The 25,086-nt window shown below is 39.8% G+C and overlaps 1 protein-coding gene across 4 annotated transcripts in view; it reads left to right on the forward strand.

Moving 5' to 3' along the window:
• NRP1 (neuropilin 1) overlaps positions 1-25,086 on the forward strand; it is a 113,751-nt gene that overhangs the window by 77,902 nt on the left and 10,763 nt on the right. For 2 of the 4 annotated variants that reach the window (XM_082297408.1, XM_082297409.1), the window contains exons 8-14: positions 1,961-2,116; positions 4,810-4,954; positions 6,397-6,728; positions 11,231-11,375; positions 14,255-14,359; positions 17,302-17,361; positions 24,517-24,654. In XM_082297408.1, coding sequence (XP_082153534.1) covers positions 1,961-2,116; positions 4,810-4,954; positions 6,397-6,728; positions 11,231-11,375; positions 14,255-14,359; positions 17,302-17,361; positions 24,517-24,654 — 1,081 coding nt within the window. The remainder of the gene's footprint in view (positions 1-1,960; positions 2,117-4,809; positions 4,955-6,396; positions 6,729-11,230; positions 11,376-14,254; positions 14,360-17,301; positions 17,362-24,516; positions 24,655-25,086) is intronic. The other 2 variants (XM_082297410.1, XM_082297411.1) reach the window with 1 other exon arrangement.

The following is a 25,086-nucleotide window of genomic DNA, read 5'->3' on the forward strand; positions in this document are numbered from 1 at the left end:
TTAAACTGAGATTGCTCAGAGCAATGATGCCCAGATTCCCCCATTAACTTTCAGATTGCAACAATCTAACATCTGAGACTCTCCAGTTACTTTAAATCACTTGATTGTTTTTGTGAGGTGGTGCTGGGATTTTTTTTTTTTTTTTTTTTTTTTTTTTTTTTTTTTTTGAGACTGAATTTTTTTCTATCACACAAAACCAAAATGTTGCAGTATTTCACCCCTAAAGAAAAGGGCTAAAATGTTACATATAGACTTTATGAGCCTTAAAAACTGGGGCAGGGACTTTGCCCTGAAAGCCAGTTCTATCTGTCACACACAAGGCTGCTATTCTTGTGTTGGAGGACTCCAAAATGCCTTGCATATGATATGACATGGGCATTGAGAGAGCAGACACTGTCCTCAATAGCACTTCCTTCAGCCTTTTGAGAGAGAATGCAGAGCATGTTGATTTAACTGCTCCAGTGCCTTTGGATATATGACATACATCCAGGAAAAAGGATGCCTGTGGGACACAGGACACATATATTCTGCATCCTACATATTTTGGAAATATGAAAAAGCCTGGGACATTCATGGAACCATTCAGTTTAGAAGAGTTAGTTCAACCTATTATTATCCTACTAAACTCTGGACAAATGAAGTTAAGGGAATAAATTACACTGATTAATATTTTGTGAATACTGTCATTTTATACTGAAATTGAATGACCTGCTTTAGGAAAAAAAGAGAAGGTTCTAGCTGCAGAAAAAGAGGGTGAAGAATGTGATTTTAATTGGTTTGTTGTTGTGGCTAAAAAGAGTCTGTAAGGAAATGGCAGAGGTTTCAAAGCTATGGTCACCAACCTGACTGTGAGAAAGTTTTGTGCCCAGTTTCAGCTATTTGGCAGCTGGACTTGTGTGCTGGGATAGCGTTTCTTTTGCCAGAAGAACTGAGTAGCCAGCTACTTGAGGAGTTGTATTCCTGCACCCCACGTCATTCTCCCAAATATGTTGATAGCTCTTTGATGCCACATGATGAACTAGATAAGGAAAAGACCTGGATGAAAAATGAATAATGGGGGAGAGCAAGGTTAGCCTAAATCACTTGTCCATTTGTAAAGCACAATGTACTTCCATGAGAGAAGGAGGGAGAGAAGAGTGAAGAAGAGAGATGACCTCTAACACGCATTCATGTGCATTTCTCCAGCAAGTTCAAAATGACATTGTTTTCTAATGATAGAAGTTCATGGCATTTGACAGTTGGAACAGAATTTCTGCACTTGTGCTAATGCTTCTTTCTGTTCTCTTCAAATACACCATACAGTACAAGCAACTAATTTGCCTTTTTCCCGACAAAATCACACAGTGATTTGTAATTATCTTGTGACCAACTAATATACATTTCTTCTCTTCTATTTGGAAGTGATGATCTTCTGGGTTTTAGCAGAATTCTTGTTATCATTCCCTAAGTGCACCACTTTGACATTATCCTAGTAAATTCCATCCCATTTCTACTGCTGTAGTCCTCAGGGTCACTCAGTTCTCACTGCACAAGTCTCCTCTGTATTGGCAATGCCTTGCAGCTTTGTGTCCTTAGAGAATCTCATTAGCATCTCTGCAAGGGCTTAATGAAAGTATTAACTGATGTTGTTCAGCAGACTGGTCCTTGAGGAACTTCTCTAGTAACTCCTCTGCAGTCACACTGATGGTGTCTCTGGTTCCTCCCTCACAGAGGAAAGAGAATTCTCTGGCATGTGAGGGACATTCCTGGCTAATTAGGCAAATCTTCCCATCTTCTGTGATGACACTGTTTACAAAGGAGGAGATCATGTCTATGTTGTTATTATCAACAATATTTTGCAGTCTGATTTATATAAAATCCTTATTATTTTTGTAAAACATGGTGAGGTAGAGTGCACTGCTGCAGTGTTGTTATGCTCTGAAGTGACTGTCCTCACATTCCAAATTATTCTCTACCACAGGTAGACCTGGGCCTTCTCCGCTTTGTTTCTGGAATTGGGACCCAAGGAGCCATCTCTAAAGAAACAAAGAAGGAATATTATCTGAAAACATATCGTGTAGATGTCAGCTCCAATGGAGAGGATTGGATTACATTAAAGGAGGGAAACAAGCCTGTTGTAAGTTTTTTTTTTTTCTTTTATTATCTTTCTTCAGCTGAGAAATAGTCTGTTGAACTGTTTGCTATCATCTCTTTAAAAAAGACGAATAAGTTTTAGTCAGGTTGATCAGCATTAACAATTTCCCAAATCCAAAAGACAGCTTGTGTCTCAATGGTAATGGGCCACAGAAATTGTTTATTCAAAGCCTAGAGCAGCTGGAAATGGTGGAAGGTGCTACCCTATCTATTGACCTCACCATAATTCAAGTAATACTGTGTCTTTTTCCTGGAGTGTTCTGCTGTTTCCTTTTTTCTCAGAGATTTTCTACGTAACCTTGAGAAAAAAATTATGCAGAACTTTTCCAAAAATATGTCTGTCCATTATCTGCCATGAAGCTCTGGATATGCAATGTGTCAGTGCCTCAGCTCCCTGTGCATGGCCATGCAGGGGTGCTAGCAAGTGATTAGTAGTTTGTTAGACTTCCAAGTATGTTAGTGGTGGGGGTCATGCAGACAAATGATTAGGCACATCTTTCCATCCTTATACATTTTTATCACCTTTCCATTTATCAGCAGATTTGCTCTCTGTGACTTCCCAATGAAACAGCTTTAGACACTTGTAAGAAAAATTGTCATTATCCGCTACCATGAGCATAAAGCTCATTATTGAGAAGTCAGTTCTGCTCCAGCTCTCACATGAATAGCCCCGGTGAGGCAGTGCCTCCCTTCCCGCCTCACTCAGGATGTGCCTGGGAGCAGCATCCCCAGAGGCTGCCAGGGACTGATGCAACTGGAAAGGTTTTGTGGTACCTCCCTTCAAAACAGCTTTTTTGTGACCCTTCTGTAAAGACACAGAAGAGCTGTGCAACATCAAACTGTATCAGTGTAACCCTATCTAGCTTTAAATATTTGGTTACTGGTTTGTCCCTGACTCATCTGTAAGTGCTAAGCCAAGTCCACTGCATTTATCTAATCAACATGGTAGCAGTGTTTAACAAATACATCTTGCTTTTATGAAGCACTTTGGAAAGCAATAAAAAATGAGTACTGAAAGCTTCTCTTTGACAGGTATTATCCTGGTTTTACTGGAAGTTCTAAAGGTCAAATGACACAATGTGGGCACTGTACAGTGATGCATATAAAGATACAATAACTGACTTGCCCAAAGTCACAAGAGGGGCCAGCGCAGTGGCTGGTATGAGACACGGGGTTTCCTGGCTCTGGATTCTGTAATCTGAACAAATGCTTCTTTCAAAATCAGACCATGCCTGATTTTCATTACCAGCTTCAATTTGTAAACTCTCCAAGAGTGTATTTTACATGAGTTTCTCTTGCACATGCTGTCCTTAATCAGTGAGAACATTTCCTAAACCTGTGTCACTTGTAAAAAGGGTTCATTAAAAAAATCAGGTTTCTAAAATGGCAGTATTTTGCTGTTCATCAAGACAAGAAAACAGTATGCACCATTCTCCCTCCCAGATATTTTAATTCAAATTAAAAGTTTGCAGCTGCAGATCTCAAGGCAGCCATACACTAGTGTTGCACTAACTACATATAAGGATCTGTGTGCTTTTGAGAAAAGAGTCATTTTCTCTGTCAGATGCAAACTTTGAGAAAACTACAGCAGGTCCTCACAGAAAAAAAAAAAAGTTGCTGGAAAGAAATGCAACTCCATTGAAAATCTCTTGCTAGATATGAAACTCTTATCTTAAATTACTTGAGACGTAACTGAGCCTTATGAGTTGACAGCTGTGTGCTGTTGGTCTCCTCTCCAAATTAGTGCAGTTACTGTAAGGAACAAACAGGAAAGTAGGACAGTGTGGGTAAGAAATGGGAGAATCTCCCATAAAAGGAGAGGGGTCTGTATCCATGCAAAACAACAGGAAATTGGTCGCCTCTATGTGAGGAAGAAGCAGGAAACTGAATCACCTTCTTTGGATTGGAACATTGCAAGGTTTCGGCTGTGCTAGGAAGGAGTGTGTCTGCAGGATCCTCAACATGAAAGCACAGCACAATCATGTGCTTCTGGTGGAAGTCTCATTGTTCATCTAATTTGACTGCCAGCCTCGGGGGATGGAGGGAAAATCTTAGAGCCTGCTATACAGATTTTAAATAGACTTCCATCTCAATATGCAAGGAGAAAGAAATTCTGAGAACTTGTTGAAAAGGATTTGAAAACAGGAGGTTAACAAAGCAAGGTTTGCACTATACACTTTGCAAAATCTTAAGCCCAGGGACACCAAAATAGTATATGTTTTTATCATAAATCTATATAGGATTTTTATGTGGTCTAATTGAAATCCAAACCTTTAATTTGAGCCTGAGATTCTGTAGCTTTCTGCATCATTCTGCAAGCGTACAAGAAATAAAGCTGCTCTAAGGGCATTGGGGGATTCTTCCAGGACACAGAAGTCCTTGGGCGATGAAGACCGGTGTATGTCATTCCTGCATATAGATCTGGGCATTAGGAATACCATGTTTAGTATCACTGAATACCTTACATCTTCATTTTTCCTCCCCAAAGAAAGCAAACCTGTCTGCAAAAATTGTGTTAGGAGATTAATGGAATAGTTTCCCATCCAAGTCTTTTGTGTCAGCCCCCACAGCCAACCCTAGTTAGACCTCATATCATAACTATCTGTAAAACACAGAACTATAAACACCATTTAAGAGAAAGCTTAACAAATATATACTTTTTCTTTCCCCACAAAGGTGTTTCAAGGGAATAGCAATCCCACTGATGTTGTTTACAGACCTTTTGCCAAACCAGTTTTAACACGGTTTGTGCGAATTAGACCTGTGTCTTGGGAAAATGGAGTTTCACTGAGATTTGAAGTTTATGGCTGCAAGATAACAGGTAGGTCTTGGGAAGGATTATGATATCAGGGGAATTTATTGTGCCTATGCTGTGGGATTTATTTTTATGACTAAAATTCATAATCATGACTTCCACTGTGGTCTGAATGTAGAAATGGTAAAAAAAATGAAAATAAAACACCACAACCCAAACATCCAGTGTTATCTGAATGTTTTTCTGACATTATGTTTTACTTTTAAGTACTTTTCTTGCAATTGCTGTACAGCTTCATGCAAAATTCCTGAGATACATGGATATTTTGCAAATTCCCATCTTATTTTTCCCTCCTAACCCTCCAGTCTCACTCTCTCATGTGTGCTATTCATAGGTAGTTCTCAGCAGATTTCTCAAGGAACAAACACATAACTAGGTTTAAAAGCATTGCAAGGTACAAACACTTAGATCTGAAGCCTGTGCAAGTAATGGTGTTTAAAGTCAAGTTCCCAGTCGTGATCAGTATTGTAATGTAATTCTTTTATATCATACAGTTACCTGTCAACATTTTTTAGATTTTTTTTTTTTTTTTGGTTTTTAGAGTTTTAGGTTTTCTATAATTTCTACACAATGGAAGTGCCTTTCTGTGTAATGTAAAAATACGATTTACAGTTGAAAGAAAATGTTAGTGATTTATTAGGCTTTACAAATCTAATTTTTCTAGCATAATTTTAGCACTTAATGCGGTTCAATGCCACTAGTTTTTAATAGTTCTAGGATAATTTTTTTTCTCTTAAGGTGTTTCTTTAGTCTTGAAAATGTTTCTTAGTACTGGTTTCCATAAAGCAGGAAAATAAGGTTACCGATTAGTTTGTTAGAGAATTCCAAGTTCTATTCTATGAAATCTTTTCAGATTACATGTAGGTAATCAGAACTACTGTTACACTCTATATTAGTATTCTTCATTCCTTGTTAGCAGGTACTTCTAAATGATCTTTATCTAGGATCATAAAAGAATCAACTATTCTGTGTCACCTGAAAAAGCCTGAGAGACCAAAGAAATGCATTAGGAAAATCTCAAGTGCAACAATATATTATATTTTAATGTATGAAGATTTCCATTTCTGATGTCACCAAAATTAAGTAATCTGCAACCAGGTTTTGGCTGGTTTTGGAAGTTTTCTCTGAGGAAATATTCACAAATTCAGATGGCCCTGCACTCTTTGCCTTAGCAAGAAGAATAGAAAACAAGAATAGAATAGGATTTTCTGATCCTTTTGGTTCCCACCAAGCCAAAAATACTTGTGGTATTTTGGTACTTCCTGCCAAAACTAGGATGTGCAAGTTTGAACAAATGAAAATTATATACAAATCCAATAGATTATTTTGGATATAAGAAATAAATAAGTAATTTGTTATGATAGGTGAATTGACTGATGTGTCCTGTTTCTGTTTTGGCACTTGTTCAGAATAACTATTTAATTTATTTGGGGTTTTTTTCTCTGTAGATTATCCTTGCTCTGGGATGCTGGGTATGGTGTCTGGCCTTATTCCTGACTCTCAGATCACTGCATCTACTCAAGTGGATCGAAACTGGATCCCAGAAAATGCTCGCCTCATAACGAGCCGTTCAGGTTGGGCACTGCCACCAACTACTCATCCATATACAAATGAATGGCTTCAAATAGACCTTGGTGAGGAAAAAATAGTGAGGGGCATAATTGTCCAAGGAGGCAAGCACCGAGAGAACAAAGTGTTCATGAAAAAATTCAAAATTGGCTACAGCAACAATGGATCCGATTGGAAAATGATCATGGACTCCAGCAAGAAAAAGATTAAGGTAAGGGCAAAAACTGCTCTAAAGAAAAGTTGAATTAGAAAAAAAGCTTTCATTACATTTCTACACACCTCTATCTGACCTTAGAAAAGCCACATAGCTGGGGTGAAGCCAAGTAGGAGGACTCCAAGGGCAGCAGCCCTGAAGGAATGCTGTGGGAGCTGTCCCATGCCTGAGGGCAAGAGCCGGCCTTAGGACATTTGCCTCTCTGGCAGCAAGTTTTGCTTATTCAACAGCTAGTTCAGCCTTGACTCTTGACAACATTGGTGGCTCTGTGGCCCCCAATTTACTGCAAAATCCCATGCAATGGGATTTAAAAGTCTGCTCTAAAAAACCAAACTCTAAAACTGACAGTGAACAAATTTATTTGAGACAAATTTATTTGAATTACTTTTCTTTTGCTTCTTTTCTGTCAGAGCTATAGAATGAGAATGGTGTTATTCAGCCCAATGGGGTGCCTGTTGAATTTCTGAACTGCCTGTAAATTGCTTTGAGAGTTTCTCAGACTCTCTGTAATGATCTGATCCAAGTCGCTCCAAAAGAAAGTGATGACGTTTTTGTCATGTTATCCCATCCCAAGTGAAAAGTACTATTGTACTGTCACAAGGGAAGCATCTTGGAGATTGCTTGGGAAGACTTTTATAGAGGACGACCAAATTAATTGCTGGGTTAGATTCCAAAGAAAAGAAAATGATTGTGGCCCAGAAAAGTTTCTGGGAATGTACCTATTTTGGCTTGTCTTTGGATGTATGTGCTTCAGAACCTAAATTGCTCTGAGGGTTTAGCTTATTTACACCAAATACCATCTAAGTCTTCCATCCCATTTTGCTATCACTGGTCACAAAGTGCATTTTTGCCTCAAAAGGCACGACTCTTTTTCAGTCCTCCTACCCAGTTCCTTGAGGAAATGAGTAGGCATGCAGCCCTGCTCACAAACTGGTGCTGTGGTTCTGGGATGACCAGGGAATCATATACCAAAATGTGCCCTCAAAAGGCAAATCACTGTGGTGCTTGGCAGATGGGAATTCTGAGGTTTGTTCCTTATCTCATCTGTGTTAGTTTGAAAATTAGATGTAAAAGCTGTTTTGCTGTACAGACTCATCCATTGGAGGAACCTGTGTTTCCTTAAAAGAAAAGCTGAGTGGGCCCATGGATATAGCTTTTCCAGGCACATTTGGTAAATATTGGACTTCATTCTCTCCTGTTTTAATCTCACTGAATATGTCTGCATTTTCTCACTTTTCATCATTTGTTTGGGGGATTAAAACTAAACGGATTCAGCCTTTGCAGTCATCTCCTTTCTCTTGTTACCATGAGTTTTGACTTCATCATAAAGTGTGAAGGGAGTGTAAATCAACAATGGGATCTTACCATTTTCTTTCTAAAATAGATGTTGTTTTGACATGTACTTCTACACTGTGGCTTAACGAGGGAAAAAAATAATGCCATATGTTTTCGAAGCAGCGTGCCGTCTGCTGCATGGCTTTCTGTTTTCTAATACAGGCACTTGCCATCATTGTCAGAAGTTAGCAGTTTGACAAGAAAACTAGTGTGCTAACTAATGCACTGAGCCCATCCTCAGCTTTCATCACCACCAGAAATTAACTTTCAAGATTAATGGAATAGAAAGGGCTGGAATTCAAATCTCTTGTGGCATAATTATAATCCGTCCTAAAAATTCAATATATTTAATAAACTTTCTTCCAAAGCACAAGTCTTCTTTAAAGAGAATAGGATAAATCCCATGATTTTGGAGTCTGAGGAATTTAAAATGTTAGTACTGGAATGTAGTGTTTTTAACTGTAAGTAGAGCTGGATGGGACAGGATGCTATAATGAGTCACAGCAGGAACGTCGATTAGAAACAGCCCTGTTATATGAAATGAAACACATCATTTCACTTGGTTAAAGTCGTGACTTTCAATAAACAAACAACTGCATTTTAGGAAAAGAAAGAGCAGTGACAGGCTAAACATAACAACAAAATATGTCCAAGGGGTGAAACATCACCTTGTTTCTTAGCATGATCTTGTCATTCATGCCTGCAGCTGCTTTCGCAAAGACTACCATAACTCCCTCCTCTTTGGCTGACCCAATTTCAGATATTTTTGAATGTGCAAAATATTTCCCCCTGTAACCTAACTCAAGCACTCAAAGGAGTGAAAATCACAATCATCAAACAACCATGCAGAACTCTATTTCAAGATCCAATTTTTATTTCTTGTCTATAGGCAAGCCTACTCCATAAAGTCATCTATCTCTTTCATACTTCTTTCCTCCTTCCACTTTTTATGGGGGTCGGATGAGTTGTTTGGGGATGGGGAAGGGTGGTTTGCTGTTGTTTTTGCAGTTCCTCTCATCATTTCTGGTACAAGAAATTTCAGAATATCCTGCCATTTGGAACATCCTTTTAAAATTTTTCTGCAATGTTTATTTTGGTTTTAAAATATGTTAGGCAGATTTTTTTCTGCTCACCATCTTAGCTTCTCTTTTGTTTAACTATTATTTATTAGAACTTATCTTTGTAGTGAAGTAAAGCAATTTGTGACATAGCCTTTATAAAGGACACTCACAAAGTGAAGTTTTGCTGTACACTCCTCTCATCTCCCACAAAGAGTATCAGTATGTGTTTTAAATGAACAGTCAAAATTGAATCACAGGCAGCTCTGCTCTACAAAGGACAATGATTCAATGTAATTCTAGATGCCTATTGAATCCTAATGTCTATGTGTCAGTACTTCAGTAGTGATGTCTTTTATAAATCAGTTTTTATTATTATATGTTGCTATTAAGACTACTATTAAAAAAGGGAGCAAGGATTCCTCAGATACATGTGTCTGTCTACTTTTTACACATAAAATGGCATTCATTCTTTCTCATATAGTAGGTAGCTTTTCTGATCATTTGCACTATATTGTTATTCAAATATAATAATATGTAATTCCATGTCAATTAGATCTGACAGGTCCTCTACGCATGAATTTGTGACAACTGACTGGCAATACACTGGGTCAACCAGTGCCCTTTGAAGCCACCTCGGAGGTGCAATTTCCCTAGGAAGCAGGAGAAACAGCATTGATGTTGAAATTATTTTTTAGTTTAGTTGTTCACAGTCTCTCATCACCATTGGCTTTTGTGACTGGCACTCTGCAACCAGTGGCCAGAAGGATTGTGGACCATTGGATCATAATGCAGAGGTGCACAGTAAAAACAAGGAAGGCTTTTAGAACTGCACTGAATATACAGGAAGCAATCAGGTTTACCTATGCTGGTTTTCTGCCTCAGGAATTCAGCCAGCTTTTCCCATAGCCTCTGTTTTCTCTGCCCCAGATCAATAGAAGGAGTTCATTGCAGGTTTCGTTTTGTTCTCCTCTGAAATGAAGGGCATCTGGTGCTTTCTTCCTGAAGAATGCTTCCGGTTTCACAGCTATGACTTAGAAGTATCTTATGGTAGCACTTCTAATCCCAAATTTGAACTGCAGTTCAGAGATGTTTTTTAGAGTTTTGCCATTTCACTAAATCATGGAAAAGCTGAAAATACTTTTACTTCATTGTTTTCATCTTTTGTACTTTAGACATTCCTGTACGTGATGTTCTGAAGACATTTTTTGCTATAAAATAGGGTAAAAATAACTGCTTTTGCCTATCTTAGGCTATAAAGCTTTCATGCCAAGGACTGTTTCTTTGTTCAGTTGATTTGTTCTAAGGACTGATCATCTACATGGAGACACTTGAGGTGTTCCTATAAGTACAAATTAGAATGTGTTCTATATGCAAAAGATCACTGAAAAGAGAAACCGAAGGTATCAAACAAACGCCATTGAGAGTTTTATTATGTCTAAAGAACCCAAAGTGCAACTCAGAGAAGAGATTTTTTTGTCTGAAATGTACATTTGCCAACCTGCCTTGCCTGTTGGATTATACTGCAGTTTTGTCAGGAAGCAGCTTTCTTCTCTTTCTTCTAATTCTTCTTCAATAGCAGGCTCACTGGAAGAACTCTTGCAGCTACTGCTCCTGAAGTTTAATTTATGCCTTTTGAAATAGCTACAACTTGCGAAGCTCTGTCACTGGGGGAAATCAGATTGAAATTTTCTCTTGAATAGTTGGATTATTATTGTAACCACTTAAAAGGTGACAGGATCTTCACCTCAGCCATTTTTTTTTCCCTGAGAACTGTTGGAAATGTCACCCAGTTAAACCTCAGAACAGAGCGTCATTTAAAAACATGTCTCATTAAACACTCAGCTCTTGTTATGACCCTGATGGATTGGTTGTTACTGAGTTTATGAAAAATGAAATGCATTACTTTTCCGAGAAGCTTTAACAATGTATTTTCCATTCTCATTTAGGATAGGAATGCCTGACACTTATTAAGCCGTTAGAATCTGGCCTACTGCTCACCTAATTCAAAGGCAGGAGAATGAAGAGAAAAAGATGAGTGTGGAAAATAGCTTTTTCTTTTCCTTTTTTTTTTTTTTAACAAGTAGCATTTTTCATGCTTTGCAGACATTTGAAGGCAACACCAACTATGACACACCTGAACTGCGGACTTTTGAACCTGTATTGACACGATTCATACGCGTGTACCCTGAGAGAGCCACACACGGGGGACTGGGGCTGCGAATGGAGCTGCTGGGCTGTGAACTTGAAGGTAATTGCTCTGCTAGAAGTGAATGCACTTTATTATTTTCATAAATGCATTCTCTACTTGGTCTGCTGCTGAAGACTGCTATGTCTGCACAGGCAGCACATCGGACTCTCGCTTCCATGACTGCCATTAGTGCTGTTTCTTGGCCTATTCAGTTCCTCTCTGCAACATTTGAATATGCCCAAGGCACAGTTATTATTCTTTTTCCCATTCCTTTGTTGAATCACAGTGATACTCTACACATGGTTTTCCCTTCCCTTAAGCAGCCTTATGATTATACTTTTGAGAATCATAGAGCTATTAGAAGAGAATAAAGACAGGAACTTAAATTTTATGTTACCATGATACAACCCTGGAGGAGATGTTTTCCGAGAATGCAGAGGGAGCTTTGCACTAAATATAGTAATTATGTCCCTCTATCCTTCAAAGACCTGAAAGTCACACCACAAACTGTGGTGGGCAAAGATCACTTGGCTTGACTGTGTCTGTGCTGTTACTTTTGGGGGGTAAAGGGGGCCTCTTTGTTCTTTACTAAGCTTTAATTTTGCAAGAGTATGTAGGAGATGAAAGACCAGGAAAAGCAAAGTTTAGACATTTGTCCTTGGACTGTGACGTGAAGTCAGCTTTGATTTTTGTTATATAAACATAATTATTTAACTTCATAGATAACTACAGATAACACTATGTGAATTTAACAATTTTATCTGGTGAATGATGGTACAGTGGTGCGGCTTATAAACCACACAGCTTAAAAATACACAGAATAACAAACCATAGTATTGGGGGTTTCATATGACACCTCTTACAGAAGTAGCTGAACGAGCTCCCAAGATGAATGGAAACAACTGCTCTACCTCCATTTCTTTCTCACCATTTCTCCCCCAAGAGGGAAGTGTGGGAGGCATTTGCTGTGAGAACTGATGAGTTCTGAGTTGTTTTTTTAGTGAAGGCCAGATTGAATAAGTATGATTTTACTTGGCCCGGAAAGTGGGGAGGTTGGAAATACTTCTTAGTTCCTGCAGGAAGTCCTCATTTCCTGTGGGAATACTTAGTTCCTGCAGACTATTGTGCTGCTTGCTACGAAAAAAGAAAAACCAGCACCTGCCTTATGTAAACTCGCAACCTGTGGGCAAAGTCCTTCAGCCACACGGCTCCTGTAGCCACCCAGACATCCAGGAGTGAGTCCACGGACCACCTTACAAGAATATATTGCTCAGTGAGATGAAGGAGCCTTTGCTTTTAGGCAAACTGGAACAGCAGGTACAATTTTTTTCTCCCTGGGACACATCTTTTCACATTTGTCCTTCTGCTATTGTGCGCTTTTGATGTATGCTCACCTGTAGGTCACTCATGGACAGGTGAGGTCAATTCCCATTTGCCTGTGGGAGAAGCATAATAATACTTAATGTATAAATGCATCTTAAGGAGGGAGTTGAATGAAATCACTTGAGATTTCCTGAGGAAGAAAAGAGTTGAGATGAGAAAAGAAGCATTTAGGTTGGCACAGAGAGGAGTAGAAATCAGCTCTCCAGCAGCAATGAGCAAGGGCAAGTTTTGTGTGCTTGAAGCATCCCAGGGGGGCATATATGAAATGATGGCAGAGATGTAGGCAAGCTTGAGGCTATACAGGGACACAAAGATCAAGATAAGAAACTTGACTGGATGTAGAAAGCTAGAGGGATCCCCCTGAGGGGTTTTTATAGCAATGTGGGTAACAAATGTTCTGCATAATTCATAATAGGTACAGAACTGTTTCTTTAACTAGGGATAGATTGAACCTGTAAAGCATAGGTCAAGGTCCTAAAGAGGCATGTTTCATCCCATAATATAGCTACTTCAAAAACTACCACCTCTCCTGAAATTTTCAGGCCAAGAAATCAGTGTATATGATCTTCTGGGGCCAGCAGACACTGAGGGCAGTAGAAGGGAAAAGAAGAATCTGCAAAAGACATACATTATTGCATAGCCTATAATGAGTGAAAAAGATTGCTAATGAAAATAACAGTAGGTGAGAACAGACAAAAGCCTGGATCACATTCGAAGATTATCTAAAGCCAGGGAACTATATGTGCAGCATAAAACATAAACATAGCACCGCGTCTCTGTATTCTGGTTTTCCAGATGTGGTGTGCTTTGCAGATACTGGGCTATAGATGTGTTTTCTGGCATCTTACACAAATCTGAAGCTTTTAACTCTAATAACAAAGTTCAGACTTTTACTGGTTAGGCAGCAGCTACCGGAAAGTCATCACCAGTGAGAAGCAGGCAGGTGGCCGGGAGAGATGACTGACATCACTGATGTCTTATTTATTTATAACTTCAACAAAAAACAAAAGAAACACCTTCCATGTGTCCTCATTGAGCACAAAGTGATTCCATATCACACTGCCTTCCTGCTGCTGTTACCAGAACTGTGCTCAGACATTTCCTCTCTTGCATGTGCTCTGCAGAGAGGTTTCTTCAGCAATGTGTTGGGTGCTTGAGAATGATCATCCCTCCTGCTCCTCTGCACAGGCCCACTCCCTGGGACTTTGGACAGCAATAAAACTATGGGGTTTCTACCCCATACACAATCCTCCAAGACTCTCACTCTGCCTTGCCAGGCTTTCACTCTTCCTCGGTAGGAATAACAAACAGCCAGCAGCCAGTGAATAGAGTCTGGGGCTTTGCTGCCCAGCTCTGCTCAGCCCTTGACCTCAGATATACCTCAGTGCAGGAGGCAGAACAAAGACCCCCCCATTCCAAAGAAATACTAAGCAACCTGCAAAGTAGAGTTGCTTCGGTCCTCAGACACAACACATGGTGCTCATCAGGATGTTACTTCCAACTGCATGCAGGTTTTCCAGCACATGTTTTAACTGAACAACTGGATTTTGTTTCAGCTCCGACTGCTGTGCCTACTGTTTCCGAAGGCAAGCCCGTGGATGAGTGTGATGATGACCAGGCAAACTGTCACAGTGGCACAGGTGATGACTACCAACTGACAGGTGCAGAAACCATCCTCATTCCATTGCAGCTTCATTGCAGCTCATATCCATCACCACCTTAATGTTTGCACTGATTTAACCACTCAATATTAATGGACATTAGTATGCAGTTTGTATAGTTAGTGCTGTCAAAACATGGGCATCTGCCTTTTACATATGACAATACTTCTGATTGTTTTCTCAGCTATGTAATTTTGAAGCAAATAATAGTGACTAGATGGAAGAGAGGGCAATTTTTTGAGTGGCAATTGTGTCTAATCAAATCTTCTAATCAAACTTTCTCTTACTAAGAAGAAAAGCTGGAAAATACTCTTGAGATTTATTGTCTGAGATTGAAGAACTTGAAATATTGCTTGGTTTACATATAGGCTTCCTACCTAAAACTTACTATAGGACTCAAATCTCATCCCCAAGCCTTTCCCAGGCAGAAACAAAACAGATTTGTTTCATCAAAGCATACTGACACATACTCACACTGCCAGAAATATTTCTATGAGCTTCCCCGCCAACACTGCATTACAGCCACAGAGGGGCTGATGTTCTCCAAGCTGCCATCACCAGCAGAAAAATAGGAGGGGGAGATGTAACAAAGACTGCATCTGGAACAAAGCTTGCTAGGTTTCATATCCTCACACTTTTGCACAGAATCACTAGTCCTTCTAAGAGAGCTGACACTGCACCTCTACATTTTGATCTCTTCTTGGAGGTCACTTGTTCCACAAATCTCTGTGTCTGTTTGATTAGATCTATACATCTGCAGTAATTGAGCTTGTTTTTAGATGCAGTGACACAAGTTATTTCATCACTGCTCCCTGATGAGCTCATCTAATAAATGTTTATTGCTTCTTATATCCATGACATAAAATAGCATTAAAATCTGGCAATAGCTATCCAAGAGGACATTGGGAAAGCTTAGGTAAGAGATTGGCTTTTTGGAGTGAGCCAAGTAGAACATCAGACAGCAGATACAAACAAAAGTGAAGTTTCAACATCAAACCCTTTCTGAGATTTGCCAATGTATCCTGTAATTGCATGTTGCAAATCATAAATTGAAAAAACAATTCTTGAGTGGAAAAGACAGTGCACAGTCACTGTCACTGCTTTTCAAGCCAGTGTCCCAGATGAACTTTATTCTATTTGATAACAGCCATGTAGGGAGTCTGATAAAATAGTCTGTATTGTGTTAAGGTAGTTCAGAAAGCTTTCAATGTTACTAAACATTGTAATTCATTTCTTATTCAGAAAAGAAAGAGGCAGGTCAGGAAACATTAGGGCTTCCTACAAAGCCCTACACCGTCTTTCAAAGCCCAGTAGGTAGAGACATATTTCACATAGATGGAGGCTCTGTCAGGGGAAGCAGACAGATCTATGCAAGCACCTTCCATGTTCATAGTCTCTGTGCTTCAAGGAGCTCAGGACTTCACCCCCCTGTCCCTTAGGGAAAGTTTATTGAGAGGAAGAAAAACCTGCTGGCAGTTTCTGCAGGTTTGCTAAGGGGGCAATTTATAATCTCTAAGACAAGGGAACAGCCACCAGCCTTCCTGAGCACCATCTCTTAACCATTTTCAGTATTAATATTGAAAGTTACTACATTGCCCTCCTATGAAAGTGCAGACACTTAAGTATAATTTATTATTACAACACCTAGCAACCCTAGGCAGTTCATGCCCAGTTGTTCTGGACATTGGAGAAATGCTGCATTGTCCGTACAATATTACTTACAACAGTAAAATGCACAGAACCGATTTTACCAATAAATTAATTGTAAGCATTCTTTTCTCCCTCCAAAATGCATAGAAGGCAAGTGTGTAAGTCTTGTGGCCCATTGAGGATAGCAGAGCAGTGCAGAGGGGATTTCATGAGTGCCTTGCCCTCTTTCATCCATTCCCAGTGCAAGTGTGGCGCGTGCTCTCGTGGGCGCGACTGTAGAGTCACTTCCCTGACAGCACTTGCACATATGTGAGCACCACAATGAAGCCTCCCTTGCAATTAACTGTAATTGTGCTGTAGGCCAAATTCCTTCCTGCTCTATTTGGACCCCATACAGAGCTACACTATTTGCGTGGTTTATAGCATTTCCCATCAGATCATTCTCACAAACATAAAGCCAATACAGCTTGGGCATTCATTCTCATGGGAAGTCATCATATTCATCCTTTCTATAATGCTTTAAGCACTTGCTTGCTGGAGAAAAGAAAAGAGGAGCCATTGACTGGTAATCAGCACCCCACCGTGCATTTATAATTGTACTAATTTCCTTTTTGTTTCCTTATGAATATGAGGCTTGCTTTAAAAAGTCAAGTATTTTAAAAATATCAATTAGTAAGCCTAGGAGAGGGCCATGACCCCACTCACCTCTTGTTTATCTGCTTGAAGAAAAGGACAAAGGGGAAGTCTTTAATTCTTCCTTCACTGTGAGTCAGAAGTGAAACCTACCTTAGACTAGCTCCTAAAGTCAGGCAATTCCCATGCACCTCTCCTGTGAGCTGGTCTCACAACACAGCTATGAAAACACGTACGGGGAAGCCCCAGTATTACCTCACATCCCTGATATGAGAAACAACAGATCGTGGGTAAATGAACAAAATAGTGACTCTTAGGAGGTGCCATAAAGACCATTTGCTCACTTTTCTGTGTGATTTGGAGCAAATCAGTGTCTATAAACCAAGGACAACCACAGGGATATGGTGAGCATTATTTAGTTGGTGTTTGCAAGGACTCCAAAGATACACAGCTTTATTTAATGAAGAGTTCTTGTGTTCTTTTTTGATAAAGTAAACCAGATTTTAATGTCATATTTTCATGCTTAAGCTCACATATGCAGTAACCTACATGTCTAATAGAGACAGTAATATTTCAGGTTTATATATAGGGTATTCCTAATGACTGCTGTGTCCTTTGTTGTGTCACATGTATCATGATACGCATAATTTCTTTTCCAGGTGGGACTACAGTGCTGAATACAGAAAAGCCAACGGTAATTGACAATACATTACAACCAGGTAAAAAAAAGAATCTTATTAAAACCATAATAAATTCCATACCCAAATTTCATGCCAGAGACAAAATAATGAATTGCAGCACTTCCTGACTTACCATTCCTTAAAGTCTCTGAAGTAAAGAAGCATCTGGTCTCTTAGCTCTGTACAGTAAATATTTTATTCCTTTCATCCACATGTAGATACAGCAGAGAACAAGATTTCCTTCTGCATCAGCAAATGCCAAGTGCTGACAAAATTAAACTAACTTAATCACACAGTGCACTGTTTAAATGTGGCATGTCAGTGACACAGTGTGTTTGCAAACTCTGGGAAAACAAAAACAGCCACACAGACCCACTCACTATTTATATCCACGGTTTTACAAAACTAAGACAAGTAAAGTTTGCCAGTTTTCTCCACCAGGGAGCTGGCAGTTTTACAATATTGTTTTCTAGCAAGTTTTCTTGAAATGGGGTTACATAAACTGCTACCATGAACTTGAAAAGGGAAAACCAAGTTGTCACTGGCAGCAGGTCCTTGTTACTTAATACAATAGCTAGCAGCTTTTAAATTCCTTAGTTTGCTGCTTCCTCAGCTTTCATACCATTTTTTTAATATCCTGTACAATTTACTGGGAGTGGGGGAGAGGATGGATTTGGGCAGAAAACTCGAACTCCGAAAACTATAAGCACTGGTTAAAAATCCTTTGCATCAATAATTGTGGAGCGGTAAAGAGGTCAGTTTTCAGTTACTCCCATTTCCTCCATTAAAGCACAGTCAGGCACAGTCTTGCAAGTGATTTATTAACAGGGTGGGTAAGTGTTTATCATTGTTTCCTCAACCATGTGACACAATCCACTCTTGCTTCAAGCAAAAGAAAGGGACTAATAATGCAAAAAATTTCCTAAAGGACACTGATGGTGTTGATCTGATTAAGAGATAGAGCTGACTTAGCTCAGATATTGTTCCCACTCTCAGCCTCTGCATTCAGATATTGCAGAAGCCAATGCTTTTACTCTCCTCAAAATTTGTCTCCAGGGTCACCTAGTTGGCTAAGTCAGCATACACTATTTTTACCTCTGCCCTGCTTTCTGAGCAGAGGCAGATCGTGGAGCACCAGCGCAATGAGAAACACAAAAGTGAGCCAGTCCCCCCTCTTGAGACACATCTCCACCTCCTCTTCACAGTTAGTGCTGCTGAAGGGCTGGATGGCTGCTGCTGATCTCACAGTTCTGGAAAGGGGTTGGGGAAGCAGAGGAAGAAAAGACTCTGTGCAGTGGCTTAAGAGAAAAACATTTTAATTTTTATGTCCGACATTATCTGTTAGATTTCTATTTTGATGAGATTAAGGATTTTTTACACTATCTTCTTGCATTTAAACAAATGTCAAATTAAGAAAGTGCCTCTGTGCAGTACAGTTTCACTCCCTCCATAGCAGTGCCAGCTGCTTTGCAGGTTGTGTTTAATCCCCTTGGTTTGGGCAGACTGACTGTTACTACAGAGATTAAGATATTCTCATTTTCTCTCCTTACTTCCCTGCTGCACCACCTTTTCTTACTCTGTGATGTGCCAATTTTTTTCTCTATTAAAAGAGTTTCTGAGACTCTGTTCAGAGCATGCCAATGTTACTTCCCTGCATTGTGCTGGTAGGAACCGTTTCCTTCCGGGGAATAAGGGACGAGTTCACATCCCAAACTCCAGGCTCCCACATGGCAGCACATTACAAAGATCACAGATAGAGATCAGCCAGATGCTAATAAATAAGAATAAGGTTTCCAGAATTTCCAGTTTAAGATGTAAATGTTTCCAGCTGCCTCATAATCCCTCACTGAAAACCAGCCAAAAACTCCCAAAAATGGGCAGACAGAAATTTCCCTCAACATGGGGAAACCCCTCCTGGCATGGAGGTGGCATAAACATTTCCTTCTGCTGAAGGGGCATGGCTGGACCTGAGTGACACAGTGAAGCACACAGAGCAGGGGCTGTGCAGCCGGGAGCAAGTCTGCTCCGTCAGCTACAAATAATGTAGTTTATACTGCCCGTGAAGTTCCAGGGCTGCTTGGGGGCCCCTGGCCCTCAGCTGCCTGAGGATAAGTGCACTCTTTCAGCTCTTCTCAAGCTGAACAAGGTATGAATTTAACACATCAAGGACTGAGCCTTCAGCTTTGGCCTTAATTCCCTTTAAGGCCTGGTTTACCTTAAGATGCTAACGCACCGTGAGGTGAATGATGAGCTCCAAGCCAAGGAGCTGTTCCAGATCAGCTGCAGTTTGCAGGCTCCAGTGGCTAACCCTGCATGAGCTACACAGTGCTAGTGGTGGCCACAGCAGCTTGTGCCACCATGACTGGGGACAGAGATTGACCAGCCCTCTCAGTAGCAGCACCTGCCATGGCACAGGTACTTTGCAATAGGTGCCAGCGCTGTGTACCACTGTCCTGCTGCCTGCATTCCAGCCTGCAAATATCTTAAATCTTGTTATCCCAGACTAACATGCTTGTGTGTGTCAAAGCCTGAGATTATCCTATTCCAACCAGCTTTCATACACTAGGGAAACAGTTAAGAGCAAATAGCTGGAAAGCCTCCGTGTATAAACAAGCTGTTCCATCAAGAAGTCTTTTACAGTTCATTTCAAGGGGTCTGAATTAAAAGAAAATCAAAAAGAATCATGATTTCAAACTGCTAAAAATGTTTAAAGGTTTGAATTTATATATATATATATATATATATATATATATGTTTTAAGAGACTATCTACTTTCCTCCTCAAACTTAAAAAGATGCCTTTTACAAATCCATCTGTCAAGGTAAATACCTCAGTCCTCAGCCCTAAGATTTTCTAACATCTAGTCTTTTTGAACATATCTTTTGCTGTTCTAAAGGATTATTTCAAATGCTTGTCTCTTAGCTATTTACATACAGAGCAAGCTGTTCATTTACATTATGTGCTTTCAGTGTGTTATCTGAGTCCTTTGTAAAGCAGACTGTTCTGAGAAGTACCTTGTTTTTCACACATATAATAGCTATTTCAGAAAAATATAACTAAGAAATCCTGAAGTTAAAATCTATGCTAAGAAATAATTTAAAGGTATAATAGGTCTGATTTTCATTTATGCTGGAGCAACGAAGCAACTTCGTATCAGTAAAGGGATATTAAGGCAGTTAAATTATCATTTACTATCCTTTAAGGTAATTCTGTGCTGCCAGCATAAGTGGTATAAAAAGGTGAAATGCAAATACAAATCAGACCAAATATACTGCTTTGAAGTGGTCCAAATTATGTTTGTAATTTCCTATTTTAATGTTGATTTGCCCTTTGGCAAGAACATCTTAGAGAGCACTTTCATAGCATCTTTAATGCCATCATGCTTCTTCTTGCCTCTTGTTGGAGGTGTTATAAAAATATGTCAAAGTCTGTGGGCCAAAAAAGATTAATGGACTCACAAGAAACTCAGTCAACTAGATTTTCAAATTACTTTCTTGTTCATGTGCAGTAATGGTCCCAGCTGTGAGCAAGATGCGGTCAAAAAGTACAGCTGTTGGTTATTCTTTGAGAGGATAAATCTGTTTTAATTCAGTATCACATACCCTACATTTTGAAAAAGGCATATGGGATTTCGTCACACCTCCCTCTCAGATTCTCATCTGAGCTGCTGCTATTTGGTTACATAATAGCTGGTTTTCTTTGTCCTCTCAATACACACAAACCCTGAGATCAATCACCTATTGGCAGGAGAATTGTCCTAGCATGGGAATGGGCCAGCGCTGCAGAGGGAGCCCAACAATTGCTACTCGTCCCTAGTTTCCTTCCTTCCACCAGAGCTGCCAAACTATAGTTCAAGGACAAAGAAGAGGACAGATTGCCTGGAGCTTGCTGTGAGCTACTGTATCAGCCCCCTGGGACATTTAATAGAAGGGCTGAACTAGTCTGTCTTTTCTGGGGCAGATCCATTGTCCATACTGAGCCATAATGAACCTATCCTGATGCTACAAGTGTCCATTATTAATTGGTTAGCAGGCCTATTTTTCCTTTTTTATGGGTCCTGGGAGAAGCACTGGAAGAGACATAAGAATAGGCAATAAGAGATGGCATGTTTAAGAAGCTCATAAAATAAGAACACTCTGAAATGCCTTGCCTTTGACCTTCAATCCCATTGCTGTGATTGTCTAAGGAATATAGTAACACCATAACTTTTGAGAAAGCAATAGGAACCTAGCAAGAAACCAGCTAACTGCATGCAGGTTGCTGGTCAAATTCTCCTCAGTTTCAGTGGATTCGACTTCTGCGTGGAAAACAAGTTCATTTTTATGCTACACCATGCTGTCTCTGAGTCTGAAGCCAAGGAACGCAGGCATGGCCAAAGCATATCAGACTTAGGCTGTTTGCCAATTTCCTGGACTATATATTTCAAATGAAAGTGTAAGAAAGTATTTATTAGATGGAGCTGTGAAATTTAGCTCTGTTTTGAAATTCTCCTTCTGATCCCAGTGGTCAGAACTGTCTTCAGAGCACAAAGTAAAAGGCTTTTGTCACTTCCTGCACTTTAGAATTAAAAATTAAATTCTGGATATTTTCCTTATTCATGTCAGTGTCCAGTTCTCTTTGAATTGTGTTCAATCTTAACAGCGTTCAGGGGAGCAAGTACCACTCACATGATATGAGAAATTTTTCCTTTGATCCACATTGAACACTGGGTATCTCACATTGCTTAGGCTGTGAAATGGAGAAAACAGAATATTGTTCTGTTCTGAGTCTCTGGATTCATCACTCCGTTACATACTTCTCCTGTGTATTCTGCTATTTATTCAGAGTTGAGCAATACCGGTCCTGTCAATGTCTTTGTGCTACATGCTCATTTATGCTATGTGGTATCTTCAGATAGATGTGATCTATCTACCACTTTGCCTTTCTTCTACCACTTTCTTCCGTGGTTTGAATACCACACAGGCTATCACTACTTTGTGTAATATAATCCTTCGGGATTAATAAGATTAATTTTGTTCTGCATTTTCTAAAACCTTTTCTAAAGTTCTCTCATGGCTCTGATGTCAAAGCCATGCAATATAGCTCTCCCTAGGCCTTCTTGACAATGAAAGGCTATTTTTCACAATCTTAAAACCCTTTAATTCACTGCAATGTCACTTAGTTTCTTGAAAAACCCTCCTTGATTTTCAGATGTCCCCTTTTGGGCAAGATGTCTTTGATCATGTCCTCATTGCCTAGAAAAAATACCCCATATACTGAAGAAAGAGACATAATGGATTGCCTTTCTGCACTCATGTGTGCATAGACTGAGTTCTGTTTCTTCAACATTTTGAGCCCAAAGAGATAATTCACCACAATCTGCTTTTTTCCTAGAAAGGGCTAGGGTGCTCCAGGAAACATCTTTCCTCCACACTGAATTCCTGTGCCAGACAATATCTGTTTAATTCATTTGTTCCCAACTAGGATACTGCATTCGTGACAATGTGGAGTAGACCCCTCTGGAGGCCAGCAGGAGAGAGGGGGGAGGCAGACGGGATGGGGAGGATGAAAGAAAGGAGTGAAGAATGAGGGCTCAGTGCAGAGAGACACCGCAGCACAGCCAAAGCACTGACAGGCGGAGCATAGGGGCAGGAGCTGCCATAGACTCAGACCTCTCTGCTGACAGAATGAAATTTCCTAGGTGCCAGAGGGGAGAGGGCACAGTGGCCGCAATGCAGGAATCCAGTGAGTTGAGAAAAAACTATGTCTGAGAGCAAGGGCCTGCCAAACAAGGACACAGCAGGCAAGGAGAGAATGATAGATGAACCCTTCTTATATCCATTCTGCCTCAACCTACTCACCTGAGGTTTTCTGTTGTTAAAACTATTATTCTAGTTTATCTTCCATTAAAATCTGAGTTGTGAGTTTGAAAGCCTTACCAGTCTTCCCCGGAAGCTCAGGACATGGAGGACATCTTTGCCTTTTCAGACTGGAAGTGCTCCACCTCAAAGGTCTGGCCAACTGCAGGTCTCAACACACTTCCCATATTTCTTGTTATGTTCCCACAATAAACAAGCACATTCTAAGGGTTGCATTGTCTTTCCTGGCTTTTTTATTAATAATGGGCAAGAAACACAATTCTTCCCCCAGAGCTGATATTGATGGGAGCATAGAGTACTTTGTTCTTAGTTCATACTTGCACAAAGCATCTCATTAAAGTAAACCTAAGTTATTCCTTTAATAAGGCGTGAGTCATGCCTGAGAAAAGACTCCAGGATTTGGTTCACATTGCTGTTGGGAGGGTATTGGTCTACTGGGAGTTGTCATTGCTCAAGGTGAGATAAAAGTTCGTACCAATGGGGTAGGAACCAAATGCTCAAAAGATTTCAAACTGCTTCTGAAAATAAGAAATGCAAAGGATTTATATGCTATCTTTGTATATCTTTCCATTGAAATTCCAAGTTCTATTGAAGAAAATAAGCTACTATGTATTAAACCTTTGGGCAGAATTGAAAAGAAGCTGAAAACAAGATATGATCTCATCCTGACCATAATACCAGACTTCCCTTATTTTACACAGAGCTTGTTTTGAAGCTTATTTTGAGTTCATTTGGCAATCAGCCACATTTGTCCCTTTTCCCTCTCAATTTGTCCATTTCAATGCTGCCATCTTGTGGGCCTACTTAACTGTCTGGAAGATGCTGAAAAAAGTTCCATATTGAAGCCAAGAACTATAGACTTCACAGAAATCCTTTCCTGCCAAGGACATTCCATTAATGTTTCTGGTTGTTCTTATTTTTGTCCGAATCTCATTATGAGTTGCAAAATGTGGAACCATTACAGTGCAAAGAGATATTGGCAACCAGAAAATATATCTGATAAGTAAGCCAGAGCTTTCTGTATGAGTCTTATATGTTGCAACATGGTTATCAGATAAAGCAGGCAAATCAGAGGAATTAATCTAACCACACAAAAAAAGCCAAAAAAAACCCAAAAAACCAAAATATGGGTCATAAAGAGACAAGAAGCAACCACATCATTTACAAAAAATAGTGATTTTTCATCTGTTTCCCAGGAGGGCTGCTCTTGCTATGGCTTCTCACAGTTTCAGGAAAGAATGGTTCTGTTAATGGTCAAATGAAGTTTTGAAGTACAAAATCTGAATTATGCAATTAATAATCCCATCATTCCCCCTTTTTCCCTCTTCCCTTGCAGAGATGCCACTATACAATTTCAACTGTGCCTTTGGCTGGGGATCTCAAAAGACTTTGTGCCACTGGGAGCATGACAACCAGGTGGATTTAAGGTGGGCAATCCTGACCAGCAAAACTGGGCCAATTCAAGACCACACAGGTAATCATGAGTTCATGATGTAGCCATTTTACATGGGACAAGATTGTTCTGTTTAATACCAATGTCTTCCAAAATCACAGGAGATTGAATTATACCTAAAATAAATGAAGTCACAAAGATGGTTCTCCAGTAAACCTAATCCATTATAGGTAATCACAACTGACTGTAATTGTCCTTTCTGTTGGGCAATAAAGATTGTTTCTTGTCAGGAGCTGAAGATATTCCCTTCCCCTGACTTGCCTTTGGATAATCATCACCAGGGGTAGAAAAATATCTGAATGACCAAATATTTTGCAAGTATCACTGACCAACTAATACAGTTGGTCAGTTAATGAACAAACCTCACATTATTCCTGTTTGTAGTTACAGGGACAACCCACCACAGAAAAGTATTGTATGCAAGTGAAACTTCCCAGATGTGTGTGTTACCAC

This window comes from Coloeus monedula (genome assembly GCF_965178545.1).
Source record: "Coloeus monedula genome assembly, chromosome: 1".
In the NCBI taxonomy this organism is placed as follows: domain Eukaryota; kingdom Metazoa; phylum Chordata; class Aves; order Passeriformes; family Corvidae; genus Coloeus; species Coloeus monedula.